General features: G+C 39.2%; 1 protein-coding gene across 7 annotated transcripts in view; it reads left to right on the plus strand.

Annotated features, from left to right (window-relative positions):
• The window catches only part of LOC102694293 (RNA-binding protein Nova-1), a 68,958-nt gene that overhangs the window by 32,237 nt on the left and 15,440 nt on the right, over positions 1-21,281 (plus strand). For 4 of the 7 annotated variants that reach the window (XM_069193053.1, XM_069193054.1, XM_069193056.1 and 1 more), the window contains exon 3: positions 19,708-19,874. In XM_069193053.1, the coding sequence (XP_069049154.1) occupies positions 19,708-19,874 (167 nt within the window). Of the gene's footprint in view, positions 1-8,363; positions 8,521-9,313; positions 9,401-19,707; positions 19,875-21,281 lie in introns of those variants that run through there. The other 3 variants (XM_069193059.1, XM_069193057.1, XM_069193058.1) reach the window with 3 other exon arrangements.

A 21,281-nucleotide genomic window follows, 5' to 3' on the forward strand; every position in this document is an offset into this window, starting at 1 on the left:
GGTGGGATTGGTCGTCAAGGGTTTTCTCGGCTCTTGGCAGCACTGTTCCAAGCGGAACTGAACCCCTGATACGGGGCAGTGTTGCCTGTGAGGCGTCAAAAGACAAATGACATCTGCCTGCATTTCCTCAGTCACGCGGTTTGTAGCTGCACACTGAAATGTGAAAAACGCACAACTGGCTGTTCCAGATCAGGTGGGTATAATGAAAATAACTGTCTTCGCAATTCTATGGCAAAAATTGGTGGAAATACTCTTAAGATGGACTTTGGAATTAACTTTGTGATGTCAGGTTTGCTTTCTTCTGTATATTTTGGTTAAGTTCCTTTAGTCTGTGCCTTATATACAATTTAACCTTATCCTTTAATCCAATTGCAATTTTTTAGAGTGATTTTAACAGTTTTTATTTTATTTTCAGTGCATGGCTTTAGCATTTAATTCCTGCTCGAATCACTGCTTTCAATCACTAAAACCTTTCTGAGCTACCCATTAAATTGTATTGATTGATGGTTGTCCTTTTTTATTTTTAATTAGTTTCATGCATCTTTCATAAGTTCCAGTTTCTGTGCTTCTTTATATCTGGCGAAAAAAGTCATTCCTTCACTCTGAAATTCTATACCATCGGGCATCTGTGGTCATTAATTAGTACAAGCAGACAGATAAATTTTGCAGTATTGCTTAAAATATAAATACCTGAGGTTTTGCTGTGTGCCCTCATAGTAACAGATGCAAACCAAAACATATACAGTATAATTCATTCAATTCACGCTTCCCTTCTGTCAGTATTCTGCTTCACACCTAGAAATACGGCAGCACAAGCTGTCTGTAAAGCTCCGAACAACTCCATCATTCAGGCTGAGGCTGACCTCAAAAATCTTGAGCTTCTGCTTTCCCTGTCCCCTGGCTGGCAATTTGGGATGTGATGGATGGCGTAAACAGAGCCAAGACACCGGATATTTGGGAAATTTGTGAATGTAATTAACATAGTGAATATGCCAGCAGTTTACTGCCACAGAGATCATTTCATAGTAAGATGCATCTATCTCTGATACAAACGTGAAACCTGTTCACCTGACAACACAGCAAAAACTTCGTCTTAACAGCTTCGACTTTCTCGTCTGTTCCTGGTTCAGGAGGAATTCCACTCTTCTCGACAGTTCAAGTATCACTTTAAATCAAGTCATATTCTGATTATATGATTAAGCTGAAGACAGATCGTAGGCATACTGTCAAATGTGAAGCATATTGCCCACAGCCCATTCTTATCACTGTGGTAACAGTAGCACTACAGCACCATCTTAAATTTAGCTCAATTACCAAGAACTCATAATTCAGTTAAGATCACTTTATTGACCATATACAATTTCTTGTATTAGGAATTTGTCTTTTCACATACCCCAACTTGCTCTCCATGAGACACACAGACAGGGAGAGAAGCTGGGGGTCAGAGCGCAGGGTCAGCCATTTATATAGCACCCCTGGAGCAGTTGAGGTTAAGAGCCTTGCTCAGGAGTAGGATTCCTCTGCCAGCCACGGGATTTGAACCAGCAGCCTTCCAGCCACAGGTGCAGATCCTTAGCCACAGAGCCACTGCTCCGCCCTATTTTTTTAGATCACTTTATTAGGGATTAGTTTTCTAAAGTTATTGCAAGCAACAGCATTATTAAATACCAAATGTTGAGGAGGTAGCATCCGAGAATATCTTGGTAACAACACCGCAGCATTTTTGGGGGGAGTTTTAAAAATTGACAAGTTGTGTATTTTTCGTGATGTGAGAATTTTCTGTTGTATTTCTTCACTTCAGCCTCCTCCGTTTATTGTGTCTGAGTGAGACGTCTGTAGTTTCTTGTGGTTAAGTATTTGTAATTTGTGTGTGTTTTCCAGGCTGTAAAAATGGCACAGGGGACAATCCTGATCTGTTTAAGTGCAGTTTGTGTTTCTGGTATAAATTAGATCTCTCTAGAGTGTGGTTTGACCTCAGACGCTGATGGATTGCTTAGCTTGGCAAAGGGCTGTGGGTGGCTGTGGTTTTTCCAGCCCCGTTTCCAGCAAAGCCTTCAGATACAGAACTTTGTGCTATATCTCCACAGGCCTGCCATGTTAACAAGGCAGAAAAAGAGCTTTGGGGTGTAGTCCCAGGCTTGGGGACACAAAGAAGGGAAGTTTCAGGTGTCAGCATCTATTCAGCTATGAGGTCTTTAACAGGAAGTTTTCTAAAGCAGCAAATCCCCAGACAAGAAGCGGGGCTGGATAATGAAAAGCACATGCGTCTGGGAAGGAGTGCTTTACAAGAGGGGTTTTTTTTAAATCTTCATTCGTCTTCCATGACTTTAAGAAAAAGCTTCAAAAATCCTTACGTAATATTCTGTGGTTTGGAGCAGAGCATACCATAACAATTAGCCGGCATGCTGTTATATATACATTTGCTTTGTTTGCATCTCTCATCACATGCCTTACATGTTGTTCAATGTATATATAGCGCTTTTTCTTTAATCAGCAGTAGTGTTCAGAGCTGTCATGATGTCTGTTACTACACAAGAACAAATAGCGGGTGTAAAATGCACAAGGCTGTTCAATCTAAGTTGGTTTTAAATGATTGCAAGGAGTGCCTTATTATCAGAAACAGTCAGCGTGGTTCTTTGTATTCCTAAATGGCTTTAAGTTCTATGATGTCATTTGGAAAACATTTCTTTGCTGGATAGCGAGTGCAGCTTTTCGTAGAGAACCTAGCAATCTGGAACTTGTACTCAACAAAATGTGCGTGATGCCCAAAGAAACAAATCTTTGTTCAGTGAACAGATATTTTAAGAACACTTGTGTTCAAAAAATTTGTTTTTTAGATTTTGATTTTTCCCTACAAGGTTTCGTAAAACAAGATCTCCTATTTATTTCGGTGACATCATCATCTGGTGTGGGAATTATGTCTGTGCAGTAGAATGCCTATATATTCTTATTATATTTCTGTAGATGGACTTATTTTGCTTTTCTTGTTTGCATGAAACTCACTAGATATGAGCCTATATCTTTTTGAGAAGCCTGTTTGTATTTAATTGATATTGTTTCCTTATACTGACGTGCTCTGTGGATTTCAATTTTAAGACCTGGTCTGTGTCACTGAACTTATTTTTAATGGGTTAATCCATTGCTTAAAACATTTAAGAGCAAGTCACAAAATACTAAGAAAATGTTTATATTTTGGAAATCCATACAATTTTTTTTAACTGAATACATTTGCATGACTCTCTCTCTCTCTGACGTTCAGGCACTTTTCATGAGCACAGACACAGTGGATTCTACGAACAAATACCATAAACCCAAGTTATAAAATTAGTGTATAATATTTTTTTAATAACCTCGATTTATAAAAACTCTAAATATATAAAATGGAGTCGTGGTAGCTCAGATGGCATGGGCATCTGGGTCCTGACCGGAAGGCCCCGGGTTCAATCCCAGCTAGGGGCAAGTGATGTACTGTAGCTTGTTCTGATTCCTTCCAGACTTCTCCCAGGTCCAGTCATCCTGCTTTCCAAATGAGTACCATGGGGGTTAATCCTTCTGGGGGTAACAGGCTGACCACATCACCTCCACCTCCAGTGTTGGATGGTCAAGACAAATGGTGCCCCCCATTCCCCCATGGGCTTTTATGGCCTGAAGAGGGACCTACAGTACCTGCCTATAAATATAAAAATCCTAGTAGAATGAGGATCACCCTTAAAATGAGCATTGACTTCTGTGTGATGTTTTACATTTTCTTTGTTTCAGCTGCACATTGAGTAATTTCCAGAAGTATTTATTTACACAATAATGTTGCTATGACGCATTGAAACCCATTACAGGCTTCAGTGAAGTTTAAAGAAATAAATTTATTTTGGGGGTGTGGTAACTCAACTCTCTAAAGTTGTTCTCTCTGACTCATTTCCCTGGCTGTTCTCTTGCCCTCGGGGGACCAAGTTCAAGAACTGCAAAGTGGTTGTAACCTTGTCTGCTCTTGCAGTACATCTGTTTTTATTTTTTGGGGGGGTGGGAAGGGGCTGTAGCCCACATAAATCGCATTTCCCATCTTTCATGGCACCCTCAAATGTCCCAGCAGAGGAGCTTGGAGATGCTTTATTGAACTGCAATTCTCTTGTTGCATCTTGCAGAAGTCTCTTCACAGATGCCAGACATGCCTAAGCTGTATGTTCATCAACTCATGGGACTTGACCAACAGCGCGCAGTGCATGAATCCTATAGGACATAACTGCACAATTATTTTATGGGTTTGTCCTTCTTCCCACATTTCAAGAAAACTCATCTTCATACTTACATGATCATAACGAGACTCCTGTGGATTTCCTGTGCTTTCTGAGTAATTTTTTTTTTTCTGTGTGCTTTACTTGGTTTAGTGTAATTTTATACAAGAACAACTGTGTCCCCATAGTGCCTCGATGACAGATGACTCTTTACTGCTGCACATTAAAGAAGGCTGTGGCGCTGACCTATCAAAGCTTTTCTGCACAGAATGTAAGAAGGTAAATGATTACTCACAAAGCTTGACATCTGCTAAATACAAGCTCTGAAAAACGTGTACAGACAAGCGCTGAATCTACCACTTTTGCCTTCACCCTGTTTGAAGGCAGTTATTTGGCTATTGAAAATTAAACCTGTTGTGAGTTTCATTTATATATTTTTAGATATGTTGTGTATTTTTGTTAGGAGCCATTCTCTGTTGTTTTAAATTCCAGAGATCCTAACACAGTAACTTTCTTGTTTTCTCATAAACAGGGGAGCCCAGGTTGAGGCAGTAATGTCCATTTGCTGTTCCAGCATGGACATATCTTTAATCTTTAACAACACCGGGTTCGTTAAATCACAGCGAAGCATCTCTTGTCTGTCAGCTGTATTAGGATTTGTTCTTAAGGGATTCTCTACTGTTATCTGGAAACAGCACAGACAAAATTTAGACCTCAAAACAATACTGCAACAAGGAACCATGCCTGTCTGCAGTACATACAGTACACTCTTATTGTGACTAACCTGCTGATGGGCAAACCTTTAGCTCACTACAGTCAGGGTATCATTAATGGAGAATAATAACAAATGGTAAACTGTGGAAGATAAAATGAAAGAAATGAAAAAAAATGCCTAAAATCACATAAAAACATTGGCTAAATTAAGTAGATGTCATACAAACCTTGTTTGTATTCTCCGACATTCTTTATTATCATGGCACTGAAATATCGGTAGCCATGGTGCTGCCAATAAAAAAGTGATATTATAATAAATGCAGAATTACATTACCTATTTGTCATTCAACCATTATTGTCTTTTTTGTTCATTAAAGAACACAGTCAAAAACAAATACCAAATTGAAATGAAACGTTCAAAATCAGCTGAACATCAACAATTTAAAGTCACATCATCGGGCTGTAAGTTTGCTTCAGTTCAGAAATGAAAAATTCCATATAATACATTTTGCTTTGCCACTTTTTTATAGACATAAGATGAAGTTACAGAATTTTTATTGCTTCAGATTCTTTTGATGATGAAATAGCAGCCTTTAATCCTTTACTGCACTAGTGAATACGCCTCTTCGGTTTTATTTTTCCGGACGCCTGACCTCCCCCCACTTAGTCAGGGTCTTCGTCTGTCAGCATGTTGGGCCCCGTACACTGTTCCGTGTGAGGACTCGGAATCCTCTACCCCTCCCGGGAAACCGAATGATCGGACATCCGACAGTATGTGATCATTGCCACCTTCCAGTTGAAGAAAGCCGGCAGCGAGGGTCTTAATGCCTTGGCGCAGATTTTTAGAGTGTATGTTTCAGGATGAAGGGCCTTCAAGTTATCACCTAGCCTTTCTTTCCCGTGACTAAGATTTCCCTGAAAAATCATTTGAATGTACTGTTCCTTGAATACTGCAGTTATCCAGTTGCCAATTTTAATTTTTCCCATCAATGTCACTCACTAGCCTAAGGAAGTGGCACTGGACAGTTGTCCAGCAAGAACGTGATTCTTCCATCGTGAGGCGCTTAGTGTTGATGTTTCCTAACACTCGGTACAAGGTTCCCGAAATAAAAATATCCTATCATCTGGGGTTTTTTTTAGCTTTAGTGTCTCACTAGGAGTGAGTCGATTAAGATGACGAAAGCATCTTAGCTGCTGTGAGTTTCCAATGCCAAACGCAGTAATGCTACAACTTCCACTTGCATTTGTACATAACAGAAATGTCACCCTTTCCTTTAGCACTTAATACCCCCTTCTGCTGTGTCTGCCCTCTGGCTCAAGCCCGATGCCACAGTATGTCCACTATATCCTGTCAGTCACCCATTTTAAATACATTCATCAGCCGGCTTCATCAGCGTTGTAAATCAGTACATCACTAAACCCCGGTATGTAACCTTCCGGCAGACGTTGCTCTTGTTTTGGAAAAAGGTGGTCGACAGTCATCGCATAAGTGGGACCCAGAAACAATTTCTCAGTTGTTCAATACCATGCAATTATGAAATCACCACCACTGGCCGTCAGGTGCTTAAAATGTTGTTTCACGATGAACCTGACTTTTGATTTTATGAAAATGTTGGAACGAGAGACAGGATAGCCATTGTTTCTGCAGTGCTGGAACCTCAACAAAATTGCTTCGTCTGTCAGATTTTCAGAATTTATTTTGTGACAATCCTTCGTCACAGTCAACACTATAGACAAATTCTTGGAGACGTGGATTGTTTTTTTTTTGCAGTGTTTTTTCAACAGCCCGTACTCACCGCTCACGTTGTCTTTTCTTAGACTGTCAATAATTTCTAGTCAATAACTTCTGACAACAAAGTGATTTTCGTATCAGATGCATGGCTCGTAATTTAGTGACGCTTTGATTTCGGAGGCACAGTAAGATTTAGGCGACCCTTATTTTCTCAGAACAGTGTGTTTGACAGTGGATAACTGTGTGAACATGTGCAGCTTTTTTTTTTTAAGAACTGCAGTTGGGATCCGGAGACCAAGATTGGAACAGCTGAAGGTTCATAATTATGAAGGGTGTCATAGGGAGTGTCCTTTTAAATGTTATTAGAAAAGGGCTTAGTTTAGAGACTGGAGATATTGAGCTTATGCTGACAGTCATTGAACTGTTCAGGCACTTTATATCTCATTCCTTGGCCACACAGGTGCCAGCTACTGCAGGCCTCATCTCTGATCCACTACGTACCGAAGCATCCATTCTTTTGAAAGACGTAACCATTGAGTCAGTGTTAAAAGTCTGAAGGATAATTGTTTTAAATAAGTGCTGTAGGTGTTGAGTGGATTTCATAGCTGAAAAGGAGAGTAGTAGTCCAGGGAAATACTGTAGCAGTATCAGATAACGTTTCCTGAATCCTAAAATTAACAGCCAATAGCTGGAGATCACCCTTCAGTAATAATATTATGCTTATCCTTTTCACGGGAAGCTTGTCGTGCAGGCACTTCTTTTCCACGACTCTGAGATGGATAGATAAATATTTAACATCTCAAATTTAAAAACATGCTCAATAGTAAGATCTAAGGTGATAATCTGAGATGTATTGTTTCTACAAGGAATAGGCAGTGTTTTACCTCAGAATACATTTATTTCAAAACTGCTAGTATTCTGTTAGTATTCAACAGCAGGAGGGATTAAGCTGTGAGCATGAGAACTAAGCTTTGCTTCAAAGTTTGTGTTGCTAATCTGATTTTGAAACCAAGCTCTGACCGAGGGACCAGAGGAACAGGGAGTAAATGTCTGCTGGGCTCGACTGAATTGTTGTCAGACGTTCCCAGTGCCTTGCTGATAAATGTCAACTGACATCCGCAGACTGCATTCCTGTTTGACTAGGGTAAAATGGGTCCAAGTGACTCAGGATTCATGAAATAGGAAGGTCTCATTAATCATGGCTGGGCCTCTCGGGTAATCCCCCACACCTGCCTGTTGTGATGAGAGCTGGAGAGGCCACAGCAGGCCCGGCACTGTCTGCCCTGCCGCCTGGCCGGCCTCTCGGCGGGGTTACTAATGTCTTCACCCGGATCAGTAAATATTTGGTGGGTGTCAGAAACCTCTTCAGTTCAGCTGCTTGCTCCGTGGCCATTACAGTATCCGAGGTTATGACCAGAATCGGCTCTGAATGGCAGCTGTCCTTTGGGAAGCCCAGATGTCACAATGCAGGAGATTGACACGGAATTCTGTTCTTCTAAATGGATTTTCATGATACAGTTCAGATGGCTGGCTTTTCCGTGATTAATACTATTTTGGTTGTTTTTTTCTTCCCTTCTTTTCATTGAGCCAGCAACATTTCCACGCTGCGCCATTTAAAGGCATTGACATTTTATCATGTTTTTTTTTTAGAGTAAGTGCAGGCTGTTTCCATGGGAACGTTTCTCTCGGAGCTCCACTCACAGGCGCCGTAGGATTCAATCACTTTTGTCATTAATGGTTTTAATCGTGTGGAAATTATAGATTTCGGTGTTTAAAGGGGGTTGTGTGCAGCCAGCGGTGTGCACCGTGAGAAAATACCGGACCGCTAGCAGGGGGTAAGACAAGGTGACAAACGGACGAGTTAGATATGTTTTCCGCCCGCTGCAGTTTCAGTCTTTTAATAGATAGTGTGTGGTCAGCACCACGTTCTCCTTCCTCTGTTGCAGTCGTGCGTGTAATTATGAACTGCGTTGTCACACACCCTGCCCCCCCTCTTTTTAATTGTTGCACTGCCACATTTGAAATTAATTTAACCACAGGTAACGATTTGACGACCAACGCGAGCAGACTCCTTGATTAAGCGCGGTTTCTGAAATATATTTTTAAACATGTAATCAAGTCTGAACCGTCTGGCTAGAGCCGATTAAAATTCAGCGCGCAAACTCTGGCAAACGTGAAGCACAGCCGATGCCCTTCTGCGGATCGGGATCAGTCTGAAATGAGAAAAATCTAATCAGTTGTTGGAAAGATTTAACTGATGTTCTATAATCATTTAATATGTAAGACTTTGTGTGTTTCCACCATCCCCTGCCGTGGTATTTACCGTAGTCTTGTACTTGATGAAATACATGCCTTTCCCCTCTCCTGCAGTAACTCAAGAAGCTGTAGAACAAAATGGCAAATGTAGATTTAATTGAGGAGGATCGGTTGAATTTTGTTTTCACTTTGACATAGTGTGTTTTTTGTCTGTCAGTGGTACAAAATACCAGTTAAATACACAATGATTCCATACTGTTACACACTAAAAGGTGAAAAGGTCCAAGGGGGCTGAATACTTTCCATAGCTACTGTACAAACCCCCCCCCACTACCACCTCATATTCTGCCCCTGCGCATAAATGTATGAGGTGGTACACACACTGTATGCTCCGGACAAAGCTGTGCGTTGCCGAATGTTGAGTTTATCTGCGGCAAGGCTAGAGCCAGCTCCTTCTCAACGGTGACAGGTAAATAAATTACTTTATTTGAAAGAAAGGCAAGTCACTTCAGCTGCTGGGCCGCAGATGACCAGCAAATGCCAGCTCCCAGCGGATTCTGCTGTGATCTCATTAAGCGATACAGATATCAGGCTGCAGTGGTAGGCAAGAGATCCAGCTCTTTCAGGGCTGCTGCAGCTCTTTCATCTCTGGTGATCATAGTGGCTTTTAGAATAAAACATCCAGTGAATTATACGTAATGATTTTTTATGTCGAATAAGTAACAAACATATTAATAATAAACGGAGAGGCGTCAGGAGCATTTTGTACTTCATTCCCTCCAGTTCCTGTCCAGATACTGCACATCTTGCTTTCTTTGTCTTTTTCTGTTGCTGAGCCAATGAGCCCCCCCAAAAAAAAATATTTCCGTTGTTTTTTTCTTTTGCTAAAATTTCCTGGGCGTTTTTTGTCTCTCTACTTGCAAAGGAAAGATCCACCCTTTATCAAACGTAACAGTGTCGCTTTTCATATAATGTGGGCTGTGCAACAATTCGATTTCACACAGCTATGCGAGGGAGCCGGGGGGTGGGGTGAGGAGAGTGGTATTTTGTGTTCAAAAACAGCCAGCCACTACTGTGGTAAGAGTTTTTAATAGTGCTATAGTATTATATTTTAGTAGAATTTTTGTCAAAATATGTTGACAAAATGAGAATCAAATTCATCTGAAACATACTATTTTTTTCTGTAGCTTTAAAAGATAACAGGTAAGGTTGATTATCAGGCCTTTACTTTGAATGTGAGTTATAAAATTACTTTGGCCATTGGAATTTTGTGCTTTGCACTTTTAAACTGTTGAGGTGCAATGTGGTACTGTATGAGGCCCCAAAAGATATATACTTTTCTCAGTAACACATAAAACTGGTTTATGAAAGATGTAATACAAAGGCTTTTGCACCTCAGATGTCATTCTCTAACAATTTACTGTACTTCAGTTAATATATAAAGCATAATGTTCCCTTCTTTTGCAGCTCAGTTATTTTATTCCCTGCAATTACGACTACAAGAGCAGTTTATGTTGTTTCAGAGTAGAAGGTCTAAATTGGGCCAACTCAGTTTTTGGGGGGAGCGAATAGGTTTGAAACAAAATGTTACAAGTGAAAAGGTTGGAACAAGAAATTCCTGGCAGACAAAAGAAAAAGAGGAAGAAGACATTTCCTTTCAAGCCATTGAAGGTTATTTTGCTGCCTCCCTGTGTTAATTATAGCTGCTTTGACCAGTCGCGTTCGTGATGAGGCTGTTGCCAGAAAGATACAGTAAATTTCAGGTTGTTGCCTCCTTTTTAGGTCGACCTTTGTGCTGTGTTGGCGCGCCTGGAGAAAGAAAGCTTGGGAGCTGACACAAGTGTAGATAGAAAAATGATGCAGTCTTCTTTAATACAGTTTAAAGCTTCTTTTGTTTAGTTTCTGCATGCCATTCATGTGGTGCAGCTGTTTACGAGGCCCGTGCCTCCCAAGCCAGCCTCCTGCAGCCTCTGTGGCTTCTCATTGTTCCAGCAGAAGGGGGAGAGCCTCACACTTGCTGTCGGTGGACGGGAGGCCCAAAGATAACAGATGGCAGGACGGGAGGAGTGGAGGCTGAAGTAATCTTTCTGGCCGAACTGCAGGGCTTTGCACCTCTTGGTGCCCCTCGGGCGAGTGAGGATGTTTCCCTTTTCTCAGTGCAGAGTCGACTCCAGCTATTAGAAGCGTTCTTTTTGGCCCTTTCGAACGAAAGCGTTTCATTTTTAAATTGCTGCCGATTGTCAGTGATTGTCGAGGTTTATCCCGACTCCCAGAGCAAACGGTAATCTTTTAAGCACTTGCTGGAAGTAAGGCGGCCAGAGTACCAGAGCTGGCCATGCGTTCGAGAGCTATAAATTACATGCCTCTGCATTGCAGGCTGTTTAAAAATGCAGTTTGGTTTGTAAGGACACAGTGTAGAAAATCTAAATCTGTTTATTGTCATTTCTTTCACTGAAGGGGTGGGAGATTGGTGGATGCCGTTTGTGGGGTTCTTCGTGACCATTTGTTGTGAAGTTTACCGAGTCTTTATTGTATGAGTTGAAAGGATGAAAGGAGTACATCTGTTAGTTTAAGCTTGCTGTATTCCTGAAATTCAAAGCCAAAGTAAAATAAAGACAGAAACAAAATGACTAAACTGGATATATGGTAAGGCTATGGAAGATATGAAAGTCTTTACAGCAAAGAATGACCTAGGAAAAGTTAGGAGTTATGAAAGAGTGGCAGTGCAAGATCAGTAGGTATTACCATATCCAGCAGAAGGGAAACACTGCCTCGATTTTTACAGAAGCACAGCAGTTTGTATGTCTGTTTGATCAGCAGAAGATCTCTCTTTTGAAAGGGTGGATGTCAGTTCCTTTTAATTTCTCAAGTCTGTTCTTTTTGTTTTTTGTTTTCAGTGCTACAAAGCAAGAGTTTTTTCAGGTCAGCGCATATTATATGTCTTCAAGCTCTGAGAGGACTGAGACGCATCTGGTGTGAGGAACCATTCTGTATGGGGGGAAAAAAAAACATTTTACTTAATTTGGTATCCTAGTTACTCATTGCTTACTATACACACAGAAAGTTTCCTTTCTTTTCAGACATCCGTCCAACTGCCAATGTGTTTTTAAAGCTGCTTGGATATTTTTCCACAGGAATGAGGCCATGACCTTCTTGTCAGTACCAGTCTAGCTGTGTAACCACTTTGTAAGTTACTAGTAACAAAACTGGACAGTTGCCTTTTTTATTATAAAAAATGTAGTTGCCCAAGTTCTGATGTAGAAAACAATAATGACTAAAATGTATGGAACTAGACTATACCGTATAGTGTAGCAGAAGACATTCGGTGTATTAGCTACAAATTAGATGCATCTTCATCTTCAAAGGTGTATTGCAATTAATTTTCAAAGCCGGATAAATACGTTTTTTGAAAGACAGGAGCCAGGGTCTAGGTCTGTCCTGACCTTCTATTTGTGTTTACATTCCTGAAAAGGCAATTAAGGGCCCCTTTCTGGTGCTGTCTGATGATGGGCTTCAGGCCCGTGTAAAGGTCAGTAAAGCAGGCTGCTCTGTGCACTCCCATCACAGACGAAATAACTGCATATAGTTCCTGTCATCTCACCTTAAATGGTCTGTCTACAGATTCATGAACTTGCCCGGTGATACATGCTTGAAAATAAAAAACGGATAAAAAACATATGTCTTTACAGTTGATAATACTGTTTCAGGTTTTCATGGTACTCATTGTACATTCTGTGATTGTCAGAATTTTATTGGGATGTGTAGAGGAACATAGTCAGCATCCCTTCTATTTTTGCTCTTTTGAAGAGAAGAGCCCTATACTCAAGGATATGTCTATTCTTCCCACTTTTCAAATTTTATGATCCCAGATAAGACATTACATTTTTGAAGAAAACTGGGATGCTGTATCATCCAGTATGGGGGTATACCCCATGTGTCAGTAAACACTTTCAAAAATACTCCTACATACCACTGTGCTAAAATGTGCATCGCTGCCTCAGGAATGAAAACCTGGAAAACATCTATGTTAACTTTTTACATCCACAATGGGGTTATAAACCCTTTTTTGGGAAATGTGGCTCTCGTCATGAAGCACACTTACCTAGCCTTGTTTTTGAAGCCAATACCCTGGCTTCTTTCAAAGAACGTCTGGATGAGATCCTTCTATCGGTTAGCTCCTAACTACAAAATGAGCCAGACGGGTAACCTTCCTGCTCAAAAATTCTCCGGCCAATTAACTCCTGGCTTTATGGGTATGCACATCTGTAACAAATTGATTAATTGTGGGGGAAAAAATCGTGGATTGTGATTGTGAGAAGGGATAAACCAAGATGGCCATCTGACCGCCATTTTCATTCTCCCAGCTCAAACGCCTCTCTCTTGAGAACCGCAGCCCTGATAGAGCTGAAACTTGGCAGATTTCATCAACAAGCTGTTTCTGACTGGCACCTCACAAGTCACTGTGATAATATTACCAGCCGGCAGGTCTTCAACTGCTTGGCAAAATACAGCCTTTTATAGAAAGTGCTTCTGTTACAGGAGCGTTTGACTAACTTCATCGTTTGTATATATCATTCAACTGACAGTGTTATTAGAGTACAGCAGGGCTGTGTTTCTGTGTAAACCAGCGCCGTTTATCTGCCAGTGTGATTTCTTGATGAAACACATTCTGTACCACAAAGTGGTCCAGCGAAAAAAACTACCTGGCTCATTAAGTCCAAGCGTTTAATATTCTACTTTCCCCTAAGTTTTACTTACAGTTTAGGAGTACTTTTAAAGTAGATGGGTAAGGACTGGCTGGGAAGCCTTCAAAACTGCCTGCAGTTTTTAGTTTTTTTAAATGAATAATTCAGTCCTGGGCATAGTAAATTAGATTTTATTTTTCTCCATGTATCTTCTTACTACCCTATTCCTTTTGTAGATGTTACAGAGCAGATTACTTGGATACTCTTTGTCCCTAGAGTCTTAATTGAAAGTAGGTTATATGTCAAACCTCAGTATTCTTAGTGTCCTAAAATGGGTCAAATCCTTGGCTTTCTGGCTTTTTATTAAAAGAGATTTTTCTAACGTTTTTCTTTCACAGTTTTATTGACATAACTTTTTTCTTGCTTTGTAAGTGAACTTAAAGAAAAGTAGATCATGAATTTCTGAACAGCAATGTGCACTGATGGTGATTTAAATATTAAAAAATCTTTGAGCTTATGTAAAATGGTGAGCAAGAACATTTAATATTATATTATCATTAAGATGGGTTGTCTTTATTGCATCACATATAAAGAAGATTAGATATCGTATCCCTTAACAGCCTTTGTAAAGCATTTTCAAGAATTTTGTCATTTACTGTGGTGAGGAAACAGCTGGACATTGGTAACCAAGAGGGGCTAAGAAGAACTAGCTTACTGAACTAAATGTCCTTGGCAGTGACACACCAGCATCAGAACTTCATTAGCTAACGTTGATGACCCCGATTAGTCAGGCAGGAAAATAATTTCAAATGGTTCTTTATAGGAACCTTCGCTCAGTATAAAGGCCAGTAAAAAAGAAACATTGAATCAATTGATTGAGCAGGTGTTGATTGCGAATTTTATTGTGTGCAGCTGGTATGGTCTTTGTGCCAAAACGTTGCATTAATCCAGTCGCGTTGCCACTGATCTTCACGCATAGAGGTTTTTAAAATCATGCTTGGGATGCGGCCTGTGGGTTGAGAGAACTGTGTTGATATTTGGACACTTTTATTGCGCCCAGCTTTATACTGTAATAGTTGGGGAAGCGATCCAAATAGAGTAGGATAGTTTGGGACCAATGGCTAAAGTTAAAACGATTACAATTAGGATACAAACGGAGCTACTCTGTTCAACGGCCCATAGTGAAAATGCTCCTATATACAGTATATGCAGTGGTTTTGCAAAAAGTGTATCTGACCATGTAAGAAAGATTACAGTAGATATCACTTAGTGTCTCACACTCGTACCCATTCCACTTACATTCCAAGGCATTTTCACCAAACATTTTTTTTTGCTGAACAATAAAACGTGACATGTCCTACGGAATGGGCTGTGCAGAATGAGATTTGTTTGAACCATATTCTCAGCTGCTTATTAAAGTTCCAGGATTTTTATTTTTAATCACATCTTTTAAAATGTTAACATTACGCAAGAATTTCCATGACAGATTCATTTTTTTGGAGGTTTTGAACGGCAGCGCTAGGTTTAAGTTACCTGCCTGTTCCTTGAGCTTTTTTCTACTGGAAACAAGAATAAAATACAACAGACACTATATTTCAGATGTGTTCTTTATGGTTTTGGATGATATCCATATCTTAAGACAAAAAGGATATGAAATAAGAGAGAACATCTGTGATAAGATGTACAGAGATCAGAAAGTAGTATTTAATCGTTGCCAGATGAGAGGAACCTGTCAAAGTCCCGCGCATACCTCAAGAAAGGTAAGAAATGTTTCCTGTATGGAGTAAGAAAAAATCTGTTTCACTCCTTTGAAGTACACAACCACTTTGAGACTTTGAAACTAGATTCTTCTTTTTGTTGTAGCAATACATGTCACAATCAAGATCAACTAATAGCCATCACAAGGAGATGATTTTATTATTTTTTAGTATGCTTTACTTAATTCATGAATAGTAAATGCATATTTGAGCTACTATTACAGGTTCCTACTGGAGGGTACCCCCTTTTCAGCTTAGGACTGATTTCTCACTCGGTGAAAAAAAAAATCTTAAAACCTCGGTTTAATGGACTAATGGGGGAAAGTGGTGTCCTTTGTGCTGAAATTCTGTTAAAACACAAATGATGTTTTTTAAGATGAGAAAACACACTATTTTATGATATGATATATCTTTTTTAAGAACCAGCACAGTAAATAAAAATTGTTCCTGTGCATTTTTTACCATAAATATACAAGCTTTTTATTTCAAGTGTCATAGAAAATTGGCTAAAGCATACAAACCACAAACAACTTCCAACATAAGCAATTCAAGTGCCCCAATACCAGTTGCCCTACCCCTGTAGGGCACCAGTGATATTCATGCCTTATAGAAAAGTCCAGTATTTCCTATTTTGCAAACAAAATTCCCTTTTAGCAGATTGTGTCCGTTTAATCCAAAATCCGATTTAATCCAAGAGTTTACTGTAATGCAGTCCAATGTGAGACAAGTACCGGATTCATAGCCATACTGTAGGTAAATAGAGCCATATTGTCTTTAACCTGGTGCTATCTCATACCGTGGGTTATTTTGGGAAGTTTGGCAATTACTGTAGTTCTGCTACACATCCAAGCACTGAATTCATAAAACCTGTACCAGAGGCTTATTTAAGATACAGTTCTTTCATTTGACAAGCTCATGTCTGTTATGTGAAACACTAACAGCTACTTAATGAGCCCTTTGTCTTTCTCAGTATCAGGTTCTAGAGTGTACTGCCAAGAAGAGAACACAGCTTTTTGTCTTTAGAAACCTTTGATTCTAGTAAATGTTTTATTATCTTATAATTTTGTTTTAAATAAAGCAATCATTTGTATTAACTGGTTTCGAAAAGGTTCTGAAATTTAAAATAATTCACAATTCATACATAGTCTCCTGCTATGTGAACTAGGGCTGTTCTTTGCAGAACAAAGTGCCAGTTATCTGTGTTTCCTCAAGTGGTGGATCAGCAGCACTTGCTTTGCCACAGAAACAGCAGGAAACTGAAGAAGCTGAGGAGCGTCACAATAGCGCACAGGAGTCAAGATTTGCCAAACTAAAAGTTTCCTTGAAAGATGCTTGGATATCTCTAGGATTGGGTTCATCCCAGGAAAGCCCTCACAGGTGCTGGCCCTGTCAGGGAGAACTGTGGAGTACAGCTCAGTAAATCTCGGATGACTAACATGTGTGTGTTTGTTCCGTTACAAACACTATCTTTATCGAACATCTGCTCTGAAATCGCAGCAGTTGGTGAAAGCTTCCAGCAACACTTAACCAAAAGTGAAATAAATATTTTTATATTTTGTTTCACTGCACATAATGAAAATCTGTGATACGTACAGTAGCTCTTAGGGAGGAATTTGAACATGTGCACTGCTTAGGCTGTTGAATAATGATGAAGTATAATAATGTAGATCTTATTCATATTCTATGGTCCATCTTGGTTATTATTGCTAAGCTTGGCCTCGGTGTGTCAAGTACTTTAATGCTTTCTGTTGTCAGCCATTATCTTTTATTTCTACGAGGAAAAGAGGATCTACAGTACTTTGCAACGTACTACTGGGAACAAAAACGTAAAGGAAAAAAGGCTGTCCAGTGCGGGGGAATACAGTCATAGCCTGGTGTGACTCATTGCTCTTGAATTTCTCTGGTGGTGTTTTTTCTGTCTTGCAGTGTATGCCTGGGTTATAAAGGTGCTGGGTCAATTCACATGTGGTTTGAAGCAATCCAGATGCACTGATGTGGAAGACCCATTATAAATAAAAGTTTAAACTCATTATTATGCAACACAAACAGATAATATAGTGTATCTTTGGAGGAATATGGATGTGTTGCTCCAGTAGCTTCATTTTTAATTTCGATGCCTGTTCTCTAGGGTGATCAGAAGCATTGCTTTCTCACTATCATTGTCGTTTTCCTGTGTAATGGAATTTGTTTTGGTTGACATTTTTGTTTTCCTTTATTTTCCATATTTTCTAAAACACTGGGCATGAGTCTCCAGATGTGTCCTTGGGCAATTTTAACATTTAATTCAGCAGGCTTTGTATTTTTTTTGCGTGTTTGATCCTTCTGTGTATAATATAAGTTATTTTCGTAAGTATGATGTTCACAAGTGTACTCCTTTCAGTTTCTGCTAAAGTGTAAAACAAGATGAGCTATGTTCATTTGCTTAGTTTTTATGCTTTGTATCAAGCAAATAAAAATAAAAAAACAACCAAACAGCTCAGATGAGAAACATGGAGTTTAAAAGCCCAAGAAATAAGTAAAACTATCAGGGATGTGGAGCTCTCTAGAAGCTGTTATAGAAATTGGCCATATAACCGGAGTCCTGTATGCTTGCCATACTCTGGTGTTTCTTGCACGAAGTCTTTCTACAATTAAGGCTTGGGGGAGAATTGTAAGATCCATGATGAAACTTGGTAAGACAGCAGATAAAAAGATTTATTAAGGGTGGCACTCAAAACATCTGAATGCTGTTTGTGCTTGCCCTTAATTTTGATCCCGTCAAAGTCTTTTAGAGCCTGAAGATTAGAATAATTTCTACTTGGATGATGTGGACTTGCTGAAAAGCTTTTCCATTTATTATCATTGAGCGTGACATCTGTTTGGCCATCTCTTGATAGCTGACATTTGCAACAATTTATCTGTGAACAATTTGAGATTTGCTTTGCAATGTTATGTCATAATCTGGATGATTATTGTATCCCTGCATTTTGGAGTTGGTTTTCTCTAGAAAAAAAAATGCTCAAATTCTCTCTACATTTGTTTTAAGACCATTATGCCGAGGATGCACACCATGTTTTATACCGTTTCCAGTAAATTAATGCTGTGAAATTTATAGCAGTTATCAGGCCTTCAGCCAAACAGTAAAAGCACTGACCACTTTCTCAAGGTGTCCTCTAAGTAGTCACACTCTTAGAACATTGCTTAAGTCTCGTTTTGTTTACAGATTTACAGTATGGTGGATATACTGTACAACTTGAACTTAACACTGTAGGATAAGACTAATTTAAGAGTAAAGAGTCATTTAAATAAACATGAGCATTTTCTGTCATTCTTGGGCTCTACAACCTTGCATTAGCTTTGGAACACAAACTATACTATATACGGTATGCAGTGAAGAATCTATTGGTATATGCGATGTACAGTATATTGTAGAATTCTTTTGATTTTTTTGGTATGAAACTGTGGATGATGAGTCAGTTTCACCAAGTTACAGGCCTTTTTTTAAGTTAAAAAAATATACTGTACAGTATATACTTGTGCAGTGAAAGGTACTTACATGATATTTATTTAACTTAAAACCTGTTGTTGATAAGCAAATAAGAAGAAATTTCATGATTAAATGTACTGCTGCAGTATCCCAAATAAAGGGTCACATCACAAAAAAACTGTTCTTATGGAATATAGTTTCATGTGGAAATTTAGTGTAACCTGCTTTGTCCATATAAAAATGTTGCATTTTTTCCTAATGTAACAATTTACTCTAGAGAAGCCAAGTATTGCATCTGTGCTGTTGTTTTGGCATCAGCTTCATGCTGCTCTCCAGGCCAGCCAGACTGCAAGTGCTGTGCTGAAACTCGATCCCTGCTTTGTTTAAATGTCTGTCTTCTGACCTGGGGAAATACACTTGCATTAGCTACACTAATCAATCCATATCACTTCTCATCATTTAGTGGACAATTAATACAGCATTGTAAAGACTCCCTGGGGCTTTGTCATGTAACGGAACCCTTTTAAAGTCATGAAACCGCAGCACATGTCATGCATGATTTAAAGAGAGTACAACCACAACAACATTAATAAAACAGTACACAAGACTGAAAAACTAAATAGGCTTTAGATGTTTTTCAGCTGTACATTGTTATTCTGTAAAATTGAGACTTAAGCAGTGCCCTTTTAATGAGGTGGGAGAAGTCCTTTATTTAACCTAAACATTTAATTTAAAAAAATGTTTTACCAGAAACCAGAAATAAAGAGTTAATATCTTGAAGGTTATAGCAGTTTCTTTTGATACTGCCTTACTGTCTTCCTTTTCCCTTGAAGGTACTTACTGTACGTGATTTTTGTGGGCTCTGCAGGTACTACAGAACGGGTATGTCTGATCCAGGGAACTGTAGAAGCATTGAACGCTGTTCACGGCTTCATAGCTGAGAAGATTCGAGAAATGCCTCAGAATGTTGCGAAGACGGAGCCTGTCAGCATCCTGCAGCCCCAGACCACAGTTAACCCAGACCGCATCAAACAGGTGAGAGCTCACCCCGATCTCCTTCTCCCAGGGGCAGCTGACTGAGTCCCCTACTACAGCAGATTAAAGGGCTGTTCGGAGTGGGGGAATATCGCAATGAGAAGTTGTTGTTTTTTTTACTTTTGAGAAAAACAAACAAACGTCCGTTCAAATACTGATACTGATTGTGTCTGATAGTGAATGCTTTCATCAAAATTGTCTCAACTAACAAAACAAAATACTTGCATGGGTCAATTTTCCAGGAGCAGTAAATAGGAGGCTTTATTCATTTGTAGAGGACATTAAAAACTAGAGCCTGCATCTACCATTGAGGAAAAACTAGAGCGGTAGAACTTTTGTTTTTTGATCTATAATATTATGTCTGCAGGCATACAACAGCATGCAAATAGAATGACCTCAAATAATAAGAAATCAAATGTAAGATGTAGAGAAAGGCAATCTGTGTGAATGGTAGCTTCATTACCCAATATTCTACTAATGATATTTTGACCACATTTCTAAAAGAAAGAGGTTTTTTTACCCGTCAGTTAAGAATTCCAATGAAAAGCGCATGTTGATTTATGATTGTGTAACTAATTATTATTAATTTTATGATAATTAATGCACTTTTGTTAAAGCATGCGAAATATTAAATACCTTTCTCATGCATTTTGACTACTCAGTACGTCCAGCTGGTGAGTTACTTGGAAAGCTTTCATGAATGTTTGCTAACCTGTTGTTAAGCCATTCATTTCAATATGAGTGCGTCGAGTCGTTTTAATCATTTTTAAAGGTGAAAAAAAACACAGCTGTTTTTAGAGGTTGTTCTCTGTCATATGATTCAAGCCCTTTGCTTCCAATCCAATTTTTAAGCCTCAGTATAGGTTTATAGTTATAGGTTTATTCAATTTGAGTGTTGAGTTATACTTAGCTTTAAAAATGTTTTTGCCTTTTTCAAATTTTCATGTTGCCAATATTGTTAAAGGAAAGTAGTTCTTTTTTCATGATTTCTGTATTTTCATTCGCAATAATATCGGTCAAGAGCTATGTGAACAGAGCTGTTTACATAGGGATTTTGGAAAGTCCAGCTTTCCAGGCCCTGTACTTACTATAATATATCATTTGATTTGATCTTTCCCACTTTAATTGAATAGTTATCCACGCAAAGATAACGGTTATACTGTAGATGAGGAAGATGAAGTGAACTGACATGGTTGTTTCTGAGGATAAATTGTTTTCTGCTTCTCCTGTTGGATCATAGAGGCATCAAAAAACTTTTCCACAGATTGTTCACTCATGCTGACAGGCCTTCCCTCAGCACCCTCTTCACATCTGGGGTTCCTCTGCTGCTTTCTGTGGAGATTATTGTCCTCATCTGTCATGTTTGTTCTCTGCATCATTTTACTCTGTTCCCTACTGATGAATTCC

Source organism: Lepisosteus oculatus, chromosome 8 (assembly GCF_040954835.1).
Source record: "Lepisosteus oculatus isolate fLepOcu1 chromosome 8, fLepOcu1.hap2, whole genome shotgun sequence".
NCBI classification, from domain to species: domain Eukaryota; kingdom Metazoa; phylum Chordata; class Actinopteri; order Semionotiformes; family Lepisosteidae; genus Lepisosteus; species Lepisosteus oculatus.